This window comes from Lepus europaeus, chromosome 12, assembly GCF_033115175.1.
Source record: "Lepus europaeus isolate LE1 chromosome 12, mLepTim1.pri, whole genome shotgun sequence".
In the NCBI taxonomy this organism is placed as follows: Eukaryota; Metazoa; Chordata; class Mammalia; order Lagomorpha; family Leporidae; genus Lepus; species Lepus europaeus.
The window spans coordinates 22,294,225-22,311,590 of NC_084838.1; the positions used below are offsets into that span (position 1 = coordinate 22,294,225).

A 17,366-nucleotide genomic window follows, 5' to 3' on the forward strand; every position below is an offset into this window, starting at 1 on the left:
GTATTCACTGTTAGCATTTATGAACTGATGAAAAAGCCTAAGAAAAACAAGCAATGCTACACACAAAGTTCAAAAGAGGGTTTTCATAACAGGTGCAAACTATCAGGATGAGCAGAGCTGTGATCCCAGAGTGGCTGCCCTGAAGAGGACACGGGCAGGGCCCACACCGGTACCTCCTAGGGATTAAACAGGGTCTCAGGCTCCTGCGTGACCTTCATCATCGAAGGTATACTAAACGCTCACAGGTGCCTGGCAGAGGAAAAGACCGCAGCAAGGAAGCAAAACAGACACGCCCTCTGTTCCCCAGCGGCTTGGTCTCTGAACTTCGCATGTACTTCCTGAAGTGCTACAAATGACACATAAAATCCCCACCATGATAAACTATAAAGGCTTTTTTTCACATGGGTCATATAAAAGTGACAAAGTAGTACTCGAATTTTTGTTGCCTAACTCTGTGAAACGAAATGGACTTTGATTTGATGGAACATTTGCTATCCCGGAAAGTATGTGGAGTTAGCCTCACAACCATGAAAATACCCAGGGTTTCATTTTTCCCAGTGCTGTGTTTAGTCTTTGACAGCAAATTAAGACAGGCATTTTTCTACACTTGACTATGTCAAAAATTACCCTAGAACATTTATTTAAAAAGAGAGAATTGGGCCCTATTCTTAGACCTTTGAGTCAGAATCTCTGGGTGATTCTGACACACAGCCAGGTTCAGAAAATCTTGAGCTGAACCTGGAAGTTACCATGTAGAGCACTAATGCATTTTTTAAGTGTTTGCCTTCACCTACAGAGCTGTTACTCTTATTTTGTGGGGTATGTAATTCAAGGGGCAATTTTTTTCCCCCACAAAATGGCGAAATAAATTCATGCTGACTCAAAGACAAATTTCCAACCAAATCCTCTTCCTAAAGCTGTCTGAACATTTTCAAGCACAGAAGGGATAATTATGTCCACGAAAAAAACAGCAAAGCTATGTGTTCCAAAAATTCAAAAGAACTACGGACGCAGCAACCCAGGTAATGGGAGGGCCTGTTTGATTTACTTCTATTGGCAAGCATACACAAGTAACAAGTGGAAGTAAAATGTTTACAGTAATTACTCTTTGCCTAATACAAATTATCTCCCCAAAAATTGGCAATAAGGAAATATGTGGCTAAGCACAAAGGGACAATGACTATAGTCAATGAGGAAGATTTAGCAAATAAAAGGATTTTCAAGTGGAAAAAAATGTGTGTGACATAATTAAATCAAAACGGTGACACTCATTTTCAGTTCCTTATGCTTTCTCTCTGCGGTTCTATCCAGCATCTATCTCCACTGACGACTGACCCGAAGTGTGACTCAGGAGGGCTGAGACCAGGCTTGCAGGGACCAGATTAAAATCTGAGACTGCAAAGAGCACCACTCCTACCACACCCTCGAAATTTCCCACAGCCTCCATCCTAAGTCACAGTGCCAGCCATCCTCTCATCGTGACTCAAAGCTCGGTTGAGCCACCAAAAGGCAGTGACCTTACAATGAGAGAGGTTAAGTGACTTCTCAAAGGGCAAAAGTTACAATTAGCTTTCCCACTACAGCCAATGGCTCAGCCAAGCTTGCCCTGAGTTCCTTGTTTCTCTAGACATGGCACAGTCTCGTACTGTGATAATGTATGCTGTTTTGCACATATGAATAGATACAGGAAAAGAACGTGTTTATAAGCAATATAGTTCCATAAAACATAATAAATAACAATCTTAGCCTTTTTATTCCCCAGTGAGAGAAAACCTTATGAAGTACTAGTACCACAAACGTACTCAATGGAAAGAAAAAAGCAAAAACTCTTTGAGAAGTACAAGGTGTTAAGGGAAGTTACAGGGGCTGCTGCTGTGGTGTAGTGGGGTAAAGCTGCCACCTGCAGTGCCGGCATCCCATATGGGCACCGGTTTGAATCCCGGCTGCTCCACTTCCAATCCAGCTCTCTGCTACAGCCTGGGACAGCAGCAGAGGATGGCCCAAGTGCTTGGGCCCCTGTACCCACATGGGAGACCCGAAAGAGGCTCCTGGCTTCAGATTGGTGCAGCTCTGGCTGTTGCAGCCAATTAGGGAGTGAACCAACGGATGGAAGACCTCTCTCTCTGCCTCTGTCTCTCCTTCTCTCTCTGTGTAACTGACTTTGAAATAAATAAATAAATCTTTTTTAAAAAAAGGGAAATTATAAGTAGGGCAGGTAGATTTTTACCTTTATTTAGATGTAAGGTTTAAAGGTTTAACTTTACTGATTTTACCCCTTTAATGTAACTTCAGATTGAAGTTTGATTTGGAATCCAATTCACATTATCCCAGAAAATGTTCAAACTGAAAAACACATGGTGCCATTTAATGGCTTCCGTTATTGAAAAGTGTACCAAATTAAAGTAGCATTACAACTATTCTCTGAAATACTAGATTTCAACCACGAAACTTCATTTTCAGCTCAGATAATCCCCTCTGTCTTTACACTTTGATCCAAAATTTAGTTTGCTAGGAATCTCTGAATTAAAATAGTTAAAGCACTCCAACTGTCAACTGACAAGACACAATGCTAAACTGGTTAAAGGCTTTCTCAGCTAACACAAAAATAAATTCTCAGGCTTTGTTTTTTAAATGGGTTCTTTTTTAAAAAATTTTTTTTAAAAAAATATTTACTTGACAGACAGTGAGAGAGAGAGACAGAGAGAAAGGTCTTCCTTCCGTTGGTTCACCCCTAAATGGCCGCTACGGCTGGAGCTGCGCAGATCTGAAGCCAGGAACCAGGTGCTTCTCCTGGTCTCCCACGCGGATGCAGGGCCCAAGCACTTGGGGCCGTCCTCCACTGCACTCCCGGGCGACAGCAGAGAGCTGGACTGGAAGAGGAGCAACCGGGACTAGAACCCGGCACTCATATGGGATGCCGGCACCGCAGGTGGAGGATTAACCAAGTGAGCCACGGCGCTGGCCCCAGGTTTTTATTTTTTTTATACTATCTAAAACATCCGGCATAAGTACAAATGAGTATATTTAAAAATACAATGTGCATTAAAAATACTGTACCTTTTGGGATGGGCATTTGGCACAATAGCTAATGTCACTGCTTGGGATACCCACATCCCACATCAGGTGTCTGCTTTGAGTCCCCACTACTCACTTCTTCTTCTTCTTCTTTTTTTTAAAGATTTATTTATTTATTTAAAGTCAGAGTTACACAGAGAGAGGAGAGACAGAGAGAAAGGTCTTCCATCCGATGGTTCACTCCCCAACTGGCTGCAACGGCTGGAGCTGCGCCGATCCGAAGCCAGGAGCCAGGAGCTTCTTCCAGATCTCCCACGCGGGTGCAGGGGCCCAAGGACCTGGGCCATCTTCTATTGCTTTCCCAGGCCATAGTGGAGAGCTGGATCGGAAGCAGAGCAGCCGGGACTAGAACTGGCGCCCATATGGGATGCCGGCGCTGCAGGCCAGGGCATTAATCCGCTATACCACAGCGCCGGCCCCCCACTACTCCACTTCTGATTCAGCTTTCTGCTAGTGTGCACCCTGGGAGGCAGCCAGTGATGGTTCAAGTACATGGGTCTTCGCCACCTATGTGGGAGACCCAGATAGAGTTTTGGTCCTGGCTTTGGCCTGGCCCAGCCCTGGCCGTTGCATACATCTGGAGGGTGAACCAGCAGACTGAAGATAGATCTCTGTTTGTCTCTCAGTTCTGTTTCCCTCTCTCTGCCTTTCAAATGTAAAAAAAGAACATAAAATTTTAAAATATTAACTTTTAAATACTTTGTGAAACATTTATGGGATATAAGGGGTAGTAAATTCCTCTAAATTGGCACAGTAGGGATACATAAAATTGAGAAATAAATCTTAAAGGTTAGCTTTCATCAAACAAATCTTTAGTAAGGTTGCTATACAAAAACTAAGATCTTCCACAGCTGGGGCTGGGCCAGGCCGAAGCCAGGAGCCAGGAGATTCATGCTTGTTTTCCCAGGCACATTAGCAGGGAGTTGGATCAGAAGGACTTGAACCGGCAACCATACGGGATGTCGGCGCTGCAGGCAGCAGCTTTACCCACTACGCCATAATGCCTGTTCTGATTCTGAACATTTTTAAAACAATTTAATATGTTTTAGGATTTGCCACCATAAGGATTTAAGAAAGGAGATTGCATTGGGGAAAATAAATTCACAAAACATTTTTTTTCCTCAGTAAATTACAATTTAACTAAAGCAGCACCTTTTCTGATTTCATAATTTTTAAAACCTAAAAAGGTATTATTATTATTCTCTATGCACTTTGTTCAAGAAAATGAACTTTAGAATAAGAGATTCATTGATTAAAAAAAAAAAAAGCTAAGCAGGCTAATTTCCTCCTTTTCTTCTCAAACATTGTAATGACTAAAACAAGCAAGGGAATTAAAAATATCAAAAAATTGGGGCTGGCAAGCATGGTACAGGGCATTAGGTGCCACCTGCAATGCAGCATCCCATATCAGCACCTGCTGGAGTCCCTGCTGCTTTGCTTCGAGTCCAGCTTCCTACTAACACATCGGGGAGGGCGGAGGTGGGTGGCCCTAAGTGCTTGGGCCTCTGCACCCAAGTGGGAGACCCGGAACAAGCTCCTGGCTTCAGATGGGCCCAGCTCTGTTCATTGCAGTCATTTGGGGAGTAAACCAGCAGGTGGAAGATCTCTCTCTCTGCCTCTCCCTCTCTGTAATTCTGCCTTTCAAAAATATAAATAAATCTGAAAAGATTCATTTGTCACACCCACCAAGAAGCAAAGAGTAAAGTGCAGTTATGTACATGTTGACTGTGACCACCTGTCTCTCCTGCCTCTGGGGGGGGGGGTGACAGACCTCCCCCCCCCCCCCAACCCCACTCACACTTGGGTTCCTGTGACTGCACAACATACTGTGCTTGGATTTTTAAAAAGCAAAAAAGTGTTATGACGTTAAAAATTCCCCTAGGGAAAAAATGTGCTTCTCTGCTTTCCAAATTTCCTACTCACACAGCTAACAATGTTTTTATAATTAGAAAAAAAAAAATTGTACATGAAAAAATAAAAACAATCTCTTGCCCGTGTTTTTACTCATTTTATCATCAGTATCAAAACAGCTTTCTCTTCAATTAACCTCATGTCTCACTGATGTGACTTACATGGAAAAAGAACCCAGTGAATACAGAACTCTAGAGATAATGCTGAATTGTAATTCAGAAAAAAATGGTCCTCATTCAGAAGAAGGAATCAATTACAAATTCAGCCCAAATGTTCAGCATTAATGGCCACATATGTTCCTGAGGTTATTTTTAAAAATTCTTCCTACAACGAAGCCTGTACTACCTTCCCTGACTGTTTTAAATCCCAGGACTATCCTCTTACACGTGCTGTCACATCGAAATTCCATCGCAAGTCTTCAGAGTGATGGAAAGGAGAGCGTGTAGGAGAGTGAGATTCAGCTCTGCAGTGATAAATACATGTGCTTCCAAACTACGCTCCGAGATTCACTTACAATTTATGAATCTACTCTTTCACAAAAATAAATTCTCCTTGCATTTTTACATAATGTGGGGCTTGAAAAACTTCCGATTCTCTGACTGCAGACCTTGTTTTAGAATTAACTTCATTTATATCATTCTTTTTGAATTATAAAAGACTATATTTTGCATTTCAGTTTTAAAAAGTCCACTATATACAGTTATCTTATTTTTAAAAGTTATATGTTTAGTTGACTGAATGGATAATACATGCATATTAGTCAAATCTTTTAAATATTTTAATACATAAAAACATACAAACTGGGAGAAATATAAATTTTTTACCTCAAACACGTTTGAAGAGATAATACAAAAACAATACTAAAAAAATAACTGAATTGGGGCCAGCACTGTGGCACAGTTGGTAAAATCTGCCACCTGTGGCACTGGCATTCCATGTGGGTGTGAGTTCGAGTCCTGGGCTGCTCCACTTTCAATCCAGCTCCCTGCTACTGTGCCTGGGAAAGCAGTGGAAGATGGCTCAAATCCTTCGGCCCCTGCACTCAAGGGGGAGATCTGGATGAAGCTTCTGGCTCCTGGCTTCAGATCAGCCCAGCTCTGGCCAGTGAGGCAATTTAGGGCAGTGAACCAGCAGATAGAAGATCTCTCTCTCTCTCTGTAAACTCTGCTTTTCAAATAAGTAAATAAATCTTTAAAAAAATTTTAAAAACAATTGAATGATACTAATATCTACACAATAAGAGCTACATTAAGGCTATCTGGTTTGTGTTTTCTCTGGTGCTACCAAGAAAAATAAAGACTAAAAGAAAAGATATAAGAGTGTGAAAACCTGTCACCCCGGGACAGATTTCTATGATGTTCCTCTGACTACTTGGGCCACACTCTCCTAAAGAAACAAGGCGGAAGAGTCTCCACGTAGCACAAATAGTTATGAAAACACAGAGGCAACGGGGCAAGAATCAATGCAAGCGGACAGAGACAGCCAAGGGAAAATTACGCCTGACTGAAAATCAAGCAGCTGGAAATTTAAAGACATCTTCTTTTCACAAGTTATCTACCACCTCCAAAAGCAGTGTCTCGAACAGGTGGCTCCAAATGTCACAACAAAAAGACTAAGCTCTCCCAAGAGACTATAGGCAGAAGACTAAAGAGAAGCCATGAAAAGAATACTCCCATCTCCAGAAAGACTGGAAGTTCTTCAGCTGAGTACCAGGAGCTTACAGGGTACAGACTGGAGACAGGTGGTATGAGCAAAATAACTAGGCAGCAAAAATCAGAACAATAAAGAACTCCTAACTCAGATAAGACAAAACCCTACCTTATCACTAACTGTAACCTATTTTTGGCTCAAAGTCGGTTGCTTAAGGGGACACAGGTTTGGTTCCAACCGCCATGCAGCCCATTTCAGAGCACTGCACACTACTCTCTCCCTCTGCCTCCGCTTCCGAAGGTTCACATATGATCCAACTCTTCTGAAATGAGGTTTTTTTTTGGGTATTCAAACTACCAGGTACTTGAGAATATCGGAGTCCAGAAAGTTGACTCAGGGTTTCTATTTGGGTGAATGTAGAGGGGTGTAGACACCCCTTCCTCAACCCCACTTCTGCCCTGTGCCTGCTACAGCTTGTTAGCGGCCCAGCATCACTGCAGATGGTCAATACTTTCGCCTTCTATAGTGCTGAAATTCTTAGTGTTTATGGAGTGGGTGTGTAGTGGGGGAGAGAAAAACTGACGATTCTCCCAGGCGCACCCCTGCACTGAGTATAATATACTTACCTTGGGGTAATCCAATTCGAAGAACGTTTCCAGGTTGTTGATTAGGTTGGGATCGACCCCTTTCAGTGGTTTCAGAAGAGACACACCCGGGAGCTTGCTGTATGGCTGCTTGTCTGTTGCCTTCTTGTTGAGGTGTAATCGGCTAAAAAGCAAACGACACACAGATTATTCCTAAATATATGAGTGCCAAACCACAGGGAAGCATGTGCCGAACTCTACATAAATTACTCAGGCCTAGGATAAGATTTTTCTAAAACTGATATCTTTTTAAGTGGCGCTCTGAAAATGAAGGGAAATGGAACCAGGTAAGCCCCAGTGTAGGCCACCTAGAACTAAACAGAATGAATGTTCCAGAGCTAACCTCCGGAACTTAGAGGTACTCTATATTTAGTGTTTATTGCTGTCCTCTCCATGCTTAGAAGGTATTTCTTGAATGTCTGCTCTATGCCCAGCATACAGCAGATATTCAAGAAATACCTGAAGAAGAAACGAATGACGCTGTTGGCCCACACATAAACTGCCCTTCCTCTCAAAGTGACCAAAGAATTTAAAATAGGTAAAATAAAATCTTTATCTGCACCAGAACAATGTGGAAGGGTAACCAGAAGCTTTGGAGAACTCCGTCTAACAAACAGACCAGCTAACATGCAACTGAAAGACGTGCCAAGCAGCCTGCCTGGGACTCAAGAAAATGGGATAACTGGGACTCCCCAATTAACAAGCTCAGATGGCAGGGGTAGAACACGGGGAAGCCGAGAGGAAGAAAACCCAGTCTCAACGCCGAGACGAATGCCCACCAGTCACACTGGCAGATGCACCAGTGCCACCAATTCACAAACAGATCCGCCACGGTTCTCACTGCCGGTTCATTCCGAGAGTGCTACAGCATTCGCTCCTAACGAGGGAAGCCTTGCCAACCAGAGAGCAGAGAATGTGCCCCAGTTAACACCCGGCTGTCACAACAAGATGTGCCATTCTGCACAGTGGTGGAGTTTTTAAAGGAGGTCACTAAAATCTTCCCTCCTCCTCCTAAGCGCATTCCAAGGACTCCCCATCAGCAAGCTCCCACTTATTCCATGTGACAACAGCCATGGGTCCACCCGCACGATATTCTAAGACACACATGTTCTCACCTTTTAACATCTCTGAAATCCACAGCAGCTTATACCTGCTGCCAGCCAGTCGGCAGTCCTGACTGGATACTGTGACAACCAACCACCGAGATCTTCTAGATTAAGATTAAAAGCACTAGGATCAATGGGCCTTAGATGTAAAATATTTTATTAACCTCTGACTAACTTTTCAAAGTACATCAGTATCACCATCACACCAGTTGGCACAGGCTCGTGTATAGCTAAAGGTGGCAAACACCTCCTACTGCAGATAAGGCTATAGAAACAGCCCTACAGAAAGAAAACACAGTACTTCGAATGGAAAAATTGTAAATCAACAAGAAGCTTGAAGAACATAGTATCACCAAATTCTGATCCACAAAAAATAATCAAGTACCACCCGCAACAGTGCTAGTCAAAGTGTGGTCTGGTGCACACGTTGCTTCCTACTGGCCTGCAAAGAGAAGAAAGTGAGAAAACTTTGCACTAAGTGAGGTAGCAATTTGACATTGCTATAACATCCAAGCACATGATCAGCAATTTATTTTTCCTGCAGTTAACCAAGATCAGTCCACAGCACATTGGAAAATCTTAAAGAACTAATCCTTTCCCACAGATGATTTGTAAAATACTGATCTACCGGGGCTGGCACCGTGGCGTAATGGGTGGAGCTGTCTCCTGCAGTGCTGGCATTCCATATGGGTGCCAGTTCAAGTCCCGGCTGCTCCACTTCCAATCCAGCTCTCTGAAATATCCTGGGAAAGCAGCAGGAGATGGCCCAAGTCCTTGGGTCCCTGCACCTGCATGGAAGACCCTGAAGAAGCTCCTGCCTCCTGGCTTTGGATTGGCCCAGCTCCAACTGCTGCAGCCAATTGGAGATAAGCCAGTGGATGGAAGACCTTTCTCTCTCTCTGCCTCTCCTTCTCTGTGTAACTCTTTCAAATAAATAAATAAATCTTTTAAAAAAAACTGATCTATAGTGTTTACTTAGAGGGCTATACAAAGGCAAAACCATGACCTAAAATTTATATAATCCTAACAATGACCACTATTCCATTTCTAACAAACAGTGAATGAGATTTCTGGAGAAACCCACTCAGGACAGAATGTTGAGACTGATAGGGGAAGAGTTTCTACCACACATTTAATAGACTTAACTGGCAATACAGCCACATGGTTCAAATCACTAACACTGTTAAGAGGCTCAGTAAGTGTGAGTGAGCAAGGGCTGGCGCTGGTCTCAGGGTTGCCTGCTGGGCCCTGGTAACCCAGCCACAGAGACAAGCCTGTGATTAAAAAGGCAGGAAATCTGCTCCGAGAGGCCTGGAGAAATCTGGCATCCCTGACAGGCAAAGCAGACCACACCGGACCCACAGCGGAAATGTGGGGATACTCTCTCTCTCGAACTCTCAAATGGAATGGAAGGAAAAAGTCTTCCTAGGGGACATCCACGCATGGGGTCTGGCGCCCACAAATGGCCCATGTTGCCTGAACAAAATCTAGGCGAAGGAATGAGAGAAACCATCAAATAGCACCACAAACCTATGGAAAGAACTGTATAATGTCTACACGTGAAAATCGTGGTCGTTGACATCAGACACGCGACAGGTAAAGAGCAGACTGCATGCGCCCAGCCTAAGAGAGAACTGGAAAACCAGGAGCTAGACTTGTAGAGATTACCCAGAAGACCCATGGCCATACCACCCTGCATGCCCCCAATCCTGTCTGATCTCAGAAGCTAAGCAGGGTCAGGCCTGGTTAGTACTTGGATGGGAGATTACCTGGAAGGTAACACAGAGTGGATGGGAGATTACCTGGAAGGTAACACAGAGAGAACGAGGCAGAGACGTACAAATCGTGAAAGAAACCATAGTAAAATCAGGTCTAAAACTTCCGTTTTTATCAATTGTGATCATTAAGTGCCATTAAACTCTATCAAAGCACTGATATGAAGAATAGACCAATTAATAGGGAAACCCAGCCCTTCATTAATTAATCACTTCATTGCATTTGGCAAGGCTTTCGATGAAAAACAACAGCAACAAGGATCATAGAAGCCGTACTGAATAGTGGCTTTCCCATTCTGGTAAAAGTTTATAGAGTGGATTCCATTTTCCTCTTCTCCCCATGGAGAGATCTCACTTTAAATACTAATATCCTTTGGAACCTTGGGAGAGATTTTACGTGGAGAATGTGGTATTTGATCACAGACTCAATCGGACTCCCCAAACACTGAAGTCCCTTTGGGTTTCTGTGGAGAGAGCTGGTGAGTACTATATCTCTGATATTAACTTGAAGACATCCAGATTATAGTGTATCCCTTAGGATATAAGATCACACCTTGGAGAATTTTGTTTTCAATTATGTAATATAACTGCCAAAGCCCCTTCCTACGAATTTCTTGAAGTATTTATCCAAACAGTAAAAGAACATCCATCAAAACCACAAAAACAAACAACACTGCCCCTAGCATCAGTGCTGAGCACACAGTGGTGCTCCATGAAGGATCAGCATTCACTTGCTGAACAGCATATTTTCAGTCCCCAAGGTTCCCTGGTCATTCTCATAGGTACAGGAGAAACAGCAATGGCAGGTGGATTCCCTCTGTCAAGGAAGTATGGGTTCATGGGGGAGTTGCACGTCTTCTCCTTGTACAACTTTTATGGGTGTCAACAAAGCTATTCTGTGGAGCAGGAATGCAGTAACTCTGCCTGTCACACAGACAAATGGTGCTTTTGGCCACAGCTGGTGTGCTGTACACCAATCTATCCCTGTATTTCTCAACTTGTCACAATGGCCCATTTGCCTAGTGTCTCGGAAGTGGCCTCAGTGGTACACCCCTCCAACTGGGCTAGTTTTATGAGCGGCTCTAACAGATCTATGAGGTCTACTGGCCTTACAATGGCTTTTAGTTTAGTGTCTTGGACCAAGGCTTCTGCAGTATCTAGACAGCCTGAACTCCATCCTGCGGCACCTGCATGTTGCATGGGGTTTCTCGTGGGTGCCCATTTCTGGAATAGAAAGATGACGAGAGCAGACAGTGTGCTTTCTCCACAATTCTGGTGCAGCGCTTTCTCTGTTCCCTGTTCTATACTGGGAATCCAGTGCTTTCTATCATGCATTTAGCTTGTAGCCTTGACCTTCTCCTTGGAGTGGAGGTACTTTTTATTGATGCATAGCATACACATTGTAAAGTTTCACATCCATACCCAACACAAAAAATTTCCTCAAAGTGAAACTCCCAGGTAACCAACCAGTAGAAAAAGTTTTATCAGAAGCCCAGGAGTCCCTGCATATCTCCCCTGATTAACCCCCTCTCCTCAAAGGTAGTCACTATCCTGGCTTACAGTATCATAAACCAGTATTGTCAGTTTAAAATTTTATATAAATGCAATTTCATAGGATGTACTCTTTTGTGCCTGGCCTCTTTTGCTTCCCACTAGGTTTGTGAGATCCATCTATGCTGCTGCATTGACAGGTTACTCCCTGCCATACAGTACAGCATTCCCCACATGAATATATATCACACTCTTTTGTGTTGAGGGGTATTTGGGTTGTTCACAGTTGGTGCTATTATAGATAGTGTGCAGCTTCGTCTCCGTCCTGTAGCATTTGCTCATACACCTTTAAGCTTCTTTGTCTCCCTCATATGGCTACATACATTTTGATTGGGTGTCCTAAGGCTACCTGGTGACTATAAGAGCACATTTAAGGATGCACATGGGTACATGGTTACTGATAATGTCCAACTAGTTCCCCTCAATACACCGAACATGAGCTATATGCTGCCTGGCACTGGTTACCACCATCACACTGTGCTGACAGGCAGATGTTGAAAACAGTTACAGGGGACGGTGCTTTGGCGAAGCAGGTAAAGCTACTGCCTGCAATGCCGGCATCCCATAAGGCCGCTGGTTCCAGTCCTGGCTGCTCCACTTCCGATCCAGCTCTCTGCTATGGTCTGGGAAAGCAGTGGAAGATGGCCCAAGTCCTTGGGCCCCTGCACCCACATGGAAGACCTGGAGGAAACTCCTGGCTCCTGGTTTCGGATTGATGCAGCTCCAGCCTTTGCGGCCAACTTGAGAGTGAACCAGGAGATGGAGAACCTCGCTCTCTCTCTCTGCCTCTCCTCTTCTCTCTGTGTAACTCTGCATTTCAAATAAACAAATAAATCTTTAAAAAAAAGAAACAGTTACAAACAAGTAGATATGGCCGCACGCCACCAGCCACCATTTCGGGAAGGCCCCTGTTACATTTCTATTTAAGACTAAAGGCCCTAGTATCTTCCTGCCTTCCCCCAGGACCCCAGCTTTTGGATGAGATGAAGACACAGACTAGACAGACTCACTTGAACAGCATTTTAAAAAACCCACGAAACGTAAGAAACAACAGCCTTTAAGATGCTGTTCATCAGCCACATGGGTGACTCAGGTCTGAACCCGAGTGCCACTCCCTCAATCCGGGCATGATGAGAGACAGGTGAGAGTGATGAACATTATTTTGAACCATGAACCTTAAAGTCACTCTTAGGGCACCAATCAGCAATGTCTCTTATGCCTTCGACTATTGCTTTGCAACATCCAGTATACACAGTGCTCACAGGCAGAGAGCTATGAACGTTCTTAACGCACCAGTGGAAGAGCCCAGGAGTCTGCATTTTCGTAAGCATCCCACATGACTCTGAGCCAGGCTGGCAGTGAACCACGTGTAGACAAACACTTCAGGAGACCATAAATTCTCCAAAGCCACCAAAAATGATGACCCACATAGTACATTCTTGTTGAATAGATGAAGTGTAAATAAACACACACAGCACTCAGTAGGTATGGTTAACCTAGAGATAAGAACATGGGAGTAAGGGCAGGTTTGTGGCACAGTGGATTAAGCTGCTACTTGGGATGACCCCATTCCATATAGGTGTACCTGGTTCAAGTCCTGGCTACTCTGTTTCTGATCCAGTTTCCTGCTAACGTGCCTAGAGGCAGCAGATGATGGTTCATGAGTCCCTGCCACCCACACAGGAGACGCAGATGGAGTTCCCAGCTCTTGGCTTTGTCCTGGCCCAGTCCTGGCCATTGAGGGCATTTGGGGAGTAAACCAGCAGAAGATGCTTTCTCTCTCTCTCTCTTACTCTCACTTTCTTGTCAATTTGGTCTTTCAAACAAATAAATGAATAAATCTTTAAAAAAAGATATGGGAGCCATTCAGAGTTTCATAAGTAAACAAACTTTCCCAAGATAGAGCATGCTATTTGCAGGTGGCTAAAAAGGAATATAACCAGTTTTACAGAACCAGTAATGCATGAAGGAGAAGAGCAAGTGGTGATTAGGGAAACAGACAGATGGCAAGGATGAAAGTCAAGTCACAGAAGGATTTCTTTGGATTTTGTTTTCTCCTTTCAGTAGGTCTAAGAAAGAACAACACTGCATGCTACCATTGGGATAAGAACTGAACACCTTCTGAGGATGTACTTGGTGACTTCTAGGCACTCGTGGCACACGGGGCACGTGATGGAACACAAGGTAGACAGAAAGAAGTTAAAAAGCAAAAATCCTGGGTGTGAGATGTGATAACAGTGAGTAAATACTAGCTTCTCCCCAAACCTGATACTGAATGAAAAGAGAAAGAGCAGAAGCATTTGTCAGTTTGATTTCTGAAATGTTTTTATTCATTTGAAAGTCAGTGAGAAAGAGAGAGATCTTCCATGCACTGGTTCATGCCCCAGAAGTCCACAGCAGCCAGTGCCGGGCCAGGCTGAAGCCAGGAACCAGGAGCCCAATTCTGTCCCCTGTGGGTGGCAGGGACCACAGCACTCTGAGCTACCACCTGCTGTCTCCCAGGGTGTACATCAGCAGGGAGCGGGACAGGAAGCCCAGCCGGAACAGGATGTGGGCATCCCAGGCAGTGTCTTGAACGCTACACCAAGGGCTCACCCCTCGGTTTGATTTTTTAAGAAATATTTGCACATACAGGCTAAGGGAGACAGAAGAGAAACAAACAAACAAACAAACAATTAACAGCATACTAGGGTTCCCAGGGAGAGGCAGGAGTTCAGGTAACCTGGGCAGAATGTGGCAGAATGGTGAAGATTTAGAAGAGGTTCTGTTAGGAACGGGCAGCAGAGCTAAACATAGAAACCAAGCACTGCCAGACAGCACTGTAGGCTCAGCTGAGACCTGAGACCATGAATGGGCCACAGTACTAACCCACATGGCTGCATGAATACCCTCAGCAGGATTTGAAAACTGAGAAGCTATAAATTATTGGATGGCTTGAGGACAACAGGGCAGACTGGTGCGAGGGGAGGCATGGCAGGGCAAGGGGCAGGCCAGAAGTGATGCACTAAGGGGTTCTGGACCAGATGGAGATTTAAACGAAGCCAAGAGCAGGCAGGTGCTGGACGCAACTGTGGATAAACAGCCCAGGGCAGTCATTCTCAGCCTAAGCCCAAGTCAGAATCACCTGGGGAGTTTGCAGAACTCCTGATGCCAGGCCCAATTAAATCAGAATGCCTGGGGCTGACACCCAGGTAGCAGTGTGTGTGTGTGTGTGTGTGTTTTAAGCCCCCCACGTGACTCCAGAGTGCAAAGCTGAGCATCACAGGTCTAGCCAGACAAGGTCACTGTTAAAACAAAAGAGGGCCGAAGTGGAAACTGAGGAAGCCCAGCAGTGATGGGGTGGGCTAAAAAAATGGGAAGCCTTTGAAAGAGCTGCTCAGGACCCCCAGGAATGCAGGGGGTGAGGGGTGAGGAGCAGGGGCTCTCTCCATAGGAAGCTGAAGGTGCCAATGGTCTGATACAAAGCCGGGTAACAACTGGGAAATTCCCAGATACTCTATCCTTACGGGTGACTTCCGGGATATTTTTAGGTTGCCCTGGCAGTGTGCAACACACCAGTTAACAGCCTGAGCTGGTGGCAGGCTGCCTGCGCTGCTATTCAGCTCCTAGCTGTGAGGTCTCCTTGGGCAGGTTACTCCTTTATCTGAAGCATTTTTTTTTAAGTGTGGATAATAGTACCTGCCCCATAGGGTGTTGTGAGAAGTAAAGTACACATTCAATGACAGCTATGGTTATCTGTAATTGGTAATGGAGGGGAGGTTGGGCCAAGAACATTTCCCCATCAGCTGTAACTTCTCTGCCACAAAGAATTAGAGATGTCAAACAGTGATGAGACGAATGCACCGAAACAGGAAGACTGGGATTTCTAATATTTTTAAAAGATTCTTTCATAAATATTTTATATTAGGCCATTAGGTTCAGTTCTCATAAATATAAAACCAAGTCTCGTGTATTAAGAACGACTAAAAGAGGAGGCCAGCACTGTGGCACAGTGGGTTAAGCCACCAACTATGACACCAGCATCCCCTGTAAGGGCTGGTTTGTGTCAAGGCTCCTCCACTTCCAATCCAGATCCCTGCTAAGAAGATGGCCCAAATTCTTGGATCCTTGCCACCTGCATGGGAGACCCAGGTGGAGTTCTAGGCTCTTGGCTGTGGCCCGGCCCAGCCCTGGTTGTTGAAGCCATTTGGCGAGTGAACCAGCAGATGGAAGATATTTTTCTCTCTCTCTCCCTTTCAAATAAGCAAAATAACTCTTTGAAAAAGAAAAAAAGAACGATTAAAAAGGCAGCAGGGAACAAAAGCCCCCAAGTGTGGTTCAAAGAGAGTTAAGTCGAAACACGGCATAGAACTAATGCAGTTTAAATTATGTGAAATATTTCAGCTAACACTACATTCAAAGTTAAATCTTCAAGAGCCTTTAAACCTAATGTTTAAGAACAAATTAAAAGTTTCATAGACATCACCCAAAAGTATATGAACAATGCAAATATGAGAGTAAGGGACATTAATTACCACAAATTACTATCTATTAAAAATGGCCTAACTGGTTTGTTTTCATCTGAGTTCTTTTACACTGTTCAATGGAGTCTGAGTTGCCAGAAAACCTGCGTATCTTGACCTCAGTTAACTCAGGATGTTGGATCATAAGCCACAGGAATCCCTCGTCCCTTGGCTCTGGCACAGGGACAGCGGGCCACCCTCAGGTCTGGGAGGCAAGGGGCCGATCGGGAAGAAACAATGTACACAGTAACTACTGGTAACCACGTGCTTCCAGGCAATTCCATCTTGCAGCCTGAGGATGTTTTGGGGGACTCCAAAGAGACTCAATTCTGTGTTGCCTAGGCCAGGGAGCAAAGCCGCAAAGTCAGCCTTCCTGCTGCAGTCCAGTTCCGAGGGAAAGCCCTTCCCGCGTCCCCATCACCTGGACAGCTCTCAGGGACAGACTGTCCCAGGCATCTGGGCCAGCAGGAGCCCTAATTTGGGATTACAACAGCAATCCTGATTTCTTGAAATAAAATCTCCTGTTCTGATAGGTATGTCCATCTAATTTCCAGAAAGCTGATATTCTCACATTCTCGGGAAAGCACTGGGTATAAAGGGAACGGGCTTCCTCCATGGATAGTCAATGGTTCTGATTTCATTTTAAAGACAAAATGAATCCTAAACTCAAGTGGGCAACTTCGACGAGGTAGACCATACAGTGTTGTCAATATGCATGTATCATTTTCCCCAGAAATTACTTTCAAAGGCAAATTTAAATCAAGAGCTAGGGTCACTATATATATAAAAAAAAAGCAGCACTGGTGTCACTGAGGTGTCACCACCCTCAAGGCCAGGCTGGGGAGGAGCCCCTGGAGCAGAGCTGCGGGGCTGGGCCTGCCTCCAGGGGAGCGGTGGCGCCTAGGTCCCAAGGTTGTGAGGTTGAATCACAGGTGAAAGAGACAAGCCTGCGGGCCTCTGCTTTTCTCCTTGGGCGTGAAAAGGACACTTAATCAGGGAACACATCAAGGAGTGCCGCAGGCCAGTAAGGAATCTTGGGGTTTCTGCGGAATGTCACAGCTGCCTTGGCTTGATGAACCCCAACTGTCGCCCCGCACAAGGGCTTTCAACCTCTGAGCTGATGGGGTGGCCTCAGGGTAGCTTGGTTGGTTT

General features: G+C 44.6%; 1 protein-coding gene across 1 annotated transcript in view; it reads right to left on the minus strand.

Moving 5' to 3' along the window:
- The window catches only part of UGCG (UDP-glucose ceramide glucosyltransferase), a 39,167-nt gene that overhangs the window by 12,880 nt on the left and 8,921 nt on the right, over window positions 1-17,366 (minus strand). The window contains exon 2 of the mRNA XM_062207750.1: window positions 7,263-7,404. Coding sequence (XP_062063734.1) covers window positions 7,263-7,404 — 142 coding nt within the window. The remainder of the gene's footprint in view (window positions 1-7,262; window positions 7,405-17,366) is intronic.